General features: G+C 34.6%; 1 protein-coding gene across 2 annotated transcripts in view; it reads right to left on the bottom strand.

The window, feature by feature from the left end:
* Positions 1-1,401: 1,401 nt before the first annotated feature.
* Positions 1,402-7,661, bottom strand: part of LOC104866243 (cell surface glycoprotein CD200 receptor 1) — a 26,661-nt gene continuing 20,401 nt past the window's right edge. For both annotated transcript variants that reach the window (XM_010630123.2, XM_010630122.2), the window contains 5 exons: positions 6,453-6,770; positions 6,088-6,339; positions 2,941-3,046; positions 2,398-2,443; positions 1,402-1,570 (listed from right to left, as the gene is read on the bottom strand). In XM_010630123.2, coding sequence (XP_010628425.1) covers positions 1,448-1,570; positions 2,398-2,443; positions 2,941-3,046; positions 6,088-6,339; positions 6,453-6,770 — 845 coding nt within the window. In that variant the 3' untranslated portion in view covers positions 1,402-1,447. The remainder of the gene's footprint in view (positions 1,571-2,397; positions 2,444-2,940; positions 3,047-6,087; positions 6,340-6,452; positions 6,771-7,661) is intronic.

The following is a 7,661-nucleotide window of genomic DNA, read 5'->3' on the forward strand; positions in this document are numbered from 1 at the left end:
ATCGGGAGAAAGATAAAATGTATCAGTATGACAGTCACTGGTTTAACTTTCTTTGATGATACAATTGAAAAATGAATGTATTTTGTTTTAATTTCTGTCATGACAAAAATCTTTTAATATCTTTCCTGATATAGTTTTATTTTTTCATACTTTTAATGTCTAACAAGATTTTTATGATATTAAAAATTCTCATTATACATAATCCCAATATTTTGCTCCACAGAAATACATAGGGGAGGGTCATGTCATCCTATTGCTGTTCTTTTAGCAAGCAGAAACCCCAAATTCTCTGTAGTGCCTATTTAGCTACATATAAAGGCCATAGATATCTACTACTTGAGAAATACACCAGAACACAATGAATACTACAAAAATACACAATGTCAACCTGTATCATCTGCAAAACTGTTACACATTGAATATCAACACTTCCATAAAGACTTGTGTCTCAGAAAACAATCTAACATCTTTACACATATGCTCTGTCTTTCAAACACAACAAAAAATATAAATTCAGTTTTATTAACTAGTACAGTTCTTATTATAATCTTACATCATATTAGTCAACTATTTAATTTAAAAGAGAAAATGGGAATCAAGGAAGTGAGAATCTTGCAGATATCAAAATAAGGAACAATCATACACTGTTGAGGGAATGTAAATTGATACAATTTGACATACCTATCAATAATAAAAGTGCATACCAATTGACATGGTAATTTCACTCAAGGAAATTATCCTACAGATGCATTCAAACAATGCAAAGAAATATACCCACAAGAAACATTATACTGCTATTGCTTATACCATAAACAAAACTTAATCTAAATGTCCATCACTGGGCTGTAGTTAATTAAATTATTATATAATCATACCATGGAATTTTATATAGCCATTAGAAAAGAATGAGGTAGATTTTCTTGTATTGACATAAAAATGTCTCCAAGACTTACATTATTAGCTTCTCTATAAGTAGCATTACAATATGTTCCTATTTGTGTCTTCACACACACACACACATATATACATACAAACACAAATGTAAATAGACACACAAATGCACACACTATAGGCACATAAACATATCAGATGTATGTCTTCTTAAAGGATACATGAAAAACTGTTGGTGATTGTTCCTTTGACAAAATTATTTCTTGAAGAAACTTAGTTTTCATTATTCTGTATTGCACAATTTGAACATTTTAATATGAGCATGTGTTTTCTTTGTACAATAACAAGGTCTTCAAAGAACTAGCTAATAGCAGCTAAAATTCTAAAATTCCCATTGTAGAAGGACATAAATCCATTAGAACATCTTTTTCTTCCAAGAAGCTTTGCAGAACTAACTTCAAAATAGGTTTTCCATTCTAGATCCATAAGAAAATCCAAAACAGTAATTATAATGTATCTTGATTAATTTTTCCTGGTGCTAGATTCTAATAACTTATCAAATATGGAAGTCCAGGCCACCAACTCCACTTTGTGATACTTGAAACACATGAACCTTGTTTGCAGCTTCGTAGAGTGGGTTGTTCTTTGTTGTGTAAAAAGCATAGGGCTGCATTTCATCCTAAGAAAAAACCCAAAGTCAAAAGCAGTTCAAAAAGGACAGGATTTTTTCTTTTTTTTGAGACAGGGTCTCACTATGTAGTTGAGACTGACCTGGAACTCACTATGTAGCCCAGGCTGGTCTCGAACTCACAGCAATACTCCTGTCTCAGCCACCCGAGTGCTGGGATTACAGGCATGTGCCACCACACCCAGCTAAAAAGGACAGGAAGTATTACAGAAACCACCTGTAATTTTTTACCAGTACATACAGCTTTAGCATCTACCAATAATGCTTATATTTGTGTCTCTGGGCTTATATGAACATAGAACAAGGCTTTGTCTTAATCACTTATCAAAAATATTTGCTGATTATTTATATCTGTTTATGAGATGATGGTTATGTGAAAGTAGAAATGGAGAGAGATGAAGTAACTGAAGAATTTCAAAGGACAGAGTCAAAGTAACTAGGTATGAGAGATTGAGGAGCAGGGTATGTTTAAAGATTGAGTAAGAGGAAAATGAAAATGGAATTATAAAGGCAAAGTCAAGAATTCGATATGTTTTCATGAAAGAGGAAATACCAGTTCAGTTTCTCCAAAGATTACAGTTCAAATAATGCAAATGTCATATCATTAAGATGAAGTTTGGGATGAAAATGTGAATTTGAGGTAATATATAAATAGCACTTCATAGATAACTGACAAAATAAGTATACCAATTAGCATTGTAATACCAGAAGTTTTTCATTTTTCAACTAAAACACTAATATTGATGCAAATTACAAAACGCTAGATTTTCCAGCTGTATGTCTAAAGTTTATAAATATTATTTTTTATCTTATCTTACCTCTTCAATAACAGGAGTAGCTGCTGGTTTTTTAAGCTTGCATTTCCTATAAAAATAAAATGAGTGGGAATTAATATAGGAAACATTATTGTTTAGACTGAAAATAGAAAAAACACTATTGTTGGAAATTAGGGTTCATTTTCATAGAAGCCATAATAAGTTAGAAATGAACCACCAGCAAGAATGCTGCTTGAAGAACTCTGGATTTTGGAAAGAGAAGTAAAATTATGAAACAGGAGCTTGATGCAAGGGAATATATGTCATATGAAATAAATTATTGTAATTATTTCCCAAATAAAAATATTAGCATGTGTTGTCTTTCCCGAGATTCTGACCTAACTGGCTTAATTGACCGTGCTTGCTTGCCTGTCATATCAACCCAGAAAAATCTCTTCTCATTCAAAGTAGTCCAGTCCACAGCAAAGATGCTTCTTGATTATGAAAGAATTGATGTTAACATCCTCATTTACCCAGTTACTTCCATATTTCTTATTCTTCTAGTCCAATAAAGCTAAAAGAGAAAAGACAATAATCACGCAATACCTGAAGGCCCTGATTTTCAAAAGCCAAACTGATCCCACGATGATCAAAATAATAATAATGGGAGGAATTATGCATTTAATATATAAGTCATTTGATTTTGAGGTACCTGTAATCATAGACATAAAAATGTATGGTTCAGATGTGGCAAATCAAGAAACAGAATATTATTCAGTGCAAAAACAAATAAATATCAACCCATAAAAAGACATGGATGAAATCTAAATGCTTTCTATTAAGTGAAACAAGCCCATCCATCTTCAAGGGTTACATGATGCATGACTGCAAGTATACAGCATTCTGAGAAAGGCAACACTAGGAAGATATGAAAAGATCAACAGGTAGGATCAGTGGGTAAGATCGATGCCAAGAGTAGGAGGGAGGGATAGGTAAAGAGGAGGAGCACAAAGAATTTGTATGGCACTGATACAGTTTCGTGTAATACAATGAGGATGACTAACACTTTGTAGTCATCCAAACCCATATAATTTACATCAGCAAGAGTTAACCCTAATGCAAACTCTGGACTTTGGGTGAGAATTATGAGTCCATGTGAATGCAGGGATTGTAATAACTGTAACACTGAGGTGCAGGATGCCCACAGTGGGAAGGTTCTACCTGGGTAGGGTACTATGACATCTATGAGAACATTCTATACTTTCAACTCAATTTTGCTGTGAACCTAAAACTTTTCTATTAAAAAAATCTATTCAAAAATCAAAACATATGTGGCTCAAGGATGTCTCACAGTACACGAAATTCACTTCTGTCATTTTATTTTAAACACTTCTGAATTGCTTTATCAATTCCAGCACTAGAGTTTCCAATAAGACATATCTCAGTGGGGTCTTTATGCTTAAAGGACTCATGAATGGCAAATTTCTGTACAAAAGACGTAAAACTCAGACCCCATTATTACAGTAAGAACAAAGGGTTTTCTCACCTCTAACATTCAGAAATAAATAGCTTATCTGGACAATAATTGGAAAAATAACTAACTCCAAAGGTGCCTTTCTGCTAAGGCATTGAAACTGAAATGAATGCATGGCAGCAAACTTAATTTATCTGTAAGCTACTGGCCACAGTACAAAGCTCAGTCTAAGTGTGCAAGTAAGCAAAGGAATTGCCACTTTGAAAAGTGGTTTCAAAACTGCTCCTGGTTTTCCATGAATGTGGCTGAAGGGCAGGAGAAGGAAGTGAAGGAGAGGCTGAGCAAGCTGATGTCTGGTCTTTTAAACCATTTTTAAGTCCTGCATTTCTCAGGATTTTATTTTTTAAAGTTTGGCTTTACTCCTAGAAACATCAACAGCATTGCTATGAAACTGTTACAGTAATGAGGCATCTCTTATTGGATGAGCAAGGAAAACAAAGGCAATCCCTGCATTCAGTGGGAGTTTGGATTACATGGTCTTCCAGCTCTAGTAGTCTAAAATAGGACATCATATTGTCACACTGGATGGTGGGAGTCCATACATGGCCAAGGCACAATTAATATCCTTGGTAAAGCTTTATTTAAAAAATCTCTTTCTGGCCTGGGGATGTAGCTCAGTGGTACCACGCCTGCCTGATGGCAACCAAGAGGTCTTGAGTTTGATCCCTGGTACCAAAAATAAATTAAAAAACTGCTTTAGGAATAATTTTTTTTCCTTTTCAGTACTGGAGATCAAACCCTAGGTTACGCTACACACATCTTTGGCATATTCAGTTGTTTGTTTGTTTGTTTAGCGACACAGCCTCACTAAGTAGCCCAGGGTGGGTTTGAACTTCTGATCCTCAGCCTCTCCAGTATGCTTCCATGCTCAGCTGGAAATTAATATTTTTAATGGTGGTCCCACTATCATATACTCAGGCTTGCAATCAGTTCTTCAGTGTTCACTGGGAAATCGACTGACAGCCAAGGATTACCAACCAGTGTATATAAAAGAAAGGGATTAAAACAAACAAAAGGCAGAAGACAGAAGGAACTCAGAGGAAGTATATACAGGATCTGCTTATATATAAGCAGAGGATCAAGGCAAAGAGACCATCGGGGCCAACAGCTATGTAACAGGTCAAGTGACCAAGAGCATGGAAAAACTCAAGAAGGGATATCTTCCAGAAAAACATGGAACTGATAGATTACCTAAGTCAAATCTGTGGAAAACATTACTAGGAGTTCTTTGATTTTGTCACTGAACTTCATGTTAAATCTCAATGAGTATATACACGACATTTTAAAAAGTAAAGCAATTATGAAGACTGTAAAAAAAAGTAAAAAGAGAATATGTTGATAAATTTAATAATCATATTTGCACATCCAAATTAATGTAATCAGCAGCAATTTGATTGAATAATAGGTGCTTTATCACTGATATGTCGGGTGAGAGAAAGAATAAGGTAATGTTAAATGCTTATCTACTAGCGGAGGAAGTGGCTGCCTAAGACCTAAATTTGATAAATAAGATATAGCAACATGAGTATGCGTCTTAGCAAAATGGAGTTAAATACTAAAAGAAACACTTGAAGATTTAAAAGTATTTGCCTCTGGGAATTGAATGAGGACAGTGAAAGGGACTTGCAAATCCAGAGGTTAGGCTAGTGTTTTTCAGGTAGGACCTTGTAGAACAATTTGACTTTAAATGATATGTGTTGTATTGATTAAAGTGATATTTAAATATTTTTAAATGACAAAAAATGGAAGTAGAACAGAAGCAAATAATGGAAAAGCCAAGTCACAGATGTTATTATAAGACATTTAAGCAATTCCACCAGGAAGAGTCTAGAAAAGAAAAGCAGCCCAACTAACAATCCAGGAAGACAATTTCTGAGTGACTTTGTCCTCATAAAATCAGAAGTATCTGTTTAAAGTCACACTAAATACTTCAATTAAATCCACGAATATTCTTTTAAAACACTATGTAAGTCAATTTAATACTAGCATAGAAACAACCAGTATAAATGCAACAAACTGAATTCTAAAATATGGCTTTCTATAAGAAATTTCTGTAATATTCTTTGTAATATTATTTCTCTATTTTGCAAGGGGAGGGAAGATAAAATGGAGACTGAGAAAGAATCTTCAAATGAAATTTCTCTACACACTGTTATCCTTCTTAACTTCAATAAAAGAATGGGGGGAAAATCAAACAAAAAAACTAAAAAAGTACTAACCAGAAGCCAAAACTTGGGGAAGACTCCTGTTGCCTGTCAAATGGGAGACCAAGCAGGTCACAGAGGACACGTTGCTGTCTGAATAGCTGCAGGTACTTCTGACCGTCACGGTGCCATTGCTGTTCTCCTCTTCCTTAGTCACACAGTGCCCCTCGGGCATCCAGGAGATCTGGGCAGCCGGCTTGCCTGCAACTGCCTCGCACACCACCAAATCTTTATTCTCTCTGAGAAAGATGTTTGCTTCAGGGGGCACTGCAGAGATGTGAGGAAAATTATACTTCAGCCTCAAGTTCAGAGATGAAAGTTAGAGCATATGATTGGCCACAAATATGATGTGATATATCACAGCATGTGGCAGCTCTTACCTAGCACTTGGAGGTGATACACATTGTGGAAATTCCCGTTAGATGTTACTATTTCACAGGTGTACATTCCATCATGAGAGACAGCCACTGCATTAATCTGAAGGTGAGGACTCAGGTCAGGTCTGGAGGCCCAGGTTATTCTCCCATCAGTGCAGTTGGTGTGGATGGTCTGATTTGTTTCTTTTTTATAGGCTCTTGTGCAGAGAGGCTGGCTTCTGAGGGCTATTTTCCATGTTATTACCACGACACTTTCCAGTAGGACAGGAGGGCAACAGAGCACAGATCTTGTGCCCATGGGTACATGCTCCAAAAAGTGAACTGGACACACACACACACACACACACACACACAAAGAAATAAGAAAAACAAACTTTATAAAGATCTTTGTATGTTAACCTTCACACAAAACATATAACATGAAATTGTATTACCACATTGCTTTGCTGGTGGTCATGTCAGAAATAACAGACTTATGTAAGAAATAAATATTCATAAAAGATACATAATATATATTACACATGAAAATAAATGCAAATATTTAACAATTTTCTTCTATATCTTACATTATAATTTAATCAAAATGTATTAAATATATTTTGAAATTTTCAGGAATTTTTGTATTTAAGAATAAATAGGGGTCAGGGATTTAGCTCAGCAGTTCAGTGGCCTGCCCTGCAAGAGCAAGGACCTGAGTTCAATCCCCAGTATCAAAAAAAAAAAAAAAGGAATAAATAATTCTAAATTAAATGTTCTAAAATGTAACATTTTAAAGATTTGCAATATTGGATTTATCACACAATTCAAGCTCCTCAGAAAAGAAAGTGCTCCCCAGAAAAGAAAATGCAATAGTTATGTGGTGTTTGCTCCTGAGTTTTAGTAAGTGCAAAAAAACCAATATCATCAAAACTAAATCACAAAGTGTGACTTTCCAGCCAACATATATATGGAAAGTATATGGTACTTTCATTGAAAGCCCTAAAGTAGAATTCAGGTTGAACTAGTTTAAAATGCAAACTTTTAAGAGCATAATAAATGATATCTACAGATCTTAAAATAATCTATAATTTCATTAGCTTAGCTATCCCATGAAAATCAAAACTGATGATGCCTAGAAATATCTCTTCTGGTGAAACAGTAGCATGATGCATAATTTTTTTTTAAAAAAGGAAAGGCCAGATTTATTTTCCTTTGAAATTTTTCCTAAAAATA

This window comes from Fukomys damarensis, unplaced genomic scaffold, assembly GCF_012274545.1.
Source record: "Fukomys damarensis isolate Sample0158 unplaced genomic scaffold, DMR_v1.0_HiC HiC_scaffold_24, whole genome shotgun sequence".
Taxonomy (NCBI): domain Eukaryota; kingdom Metazoa; phylum Chordata; class Mammalia; order Rodentia; family Bathyergidae; genus Fukomys; species Fukomys damarensis.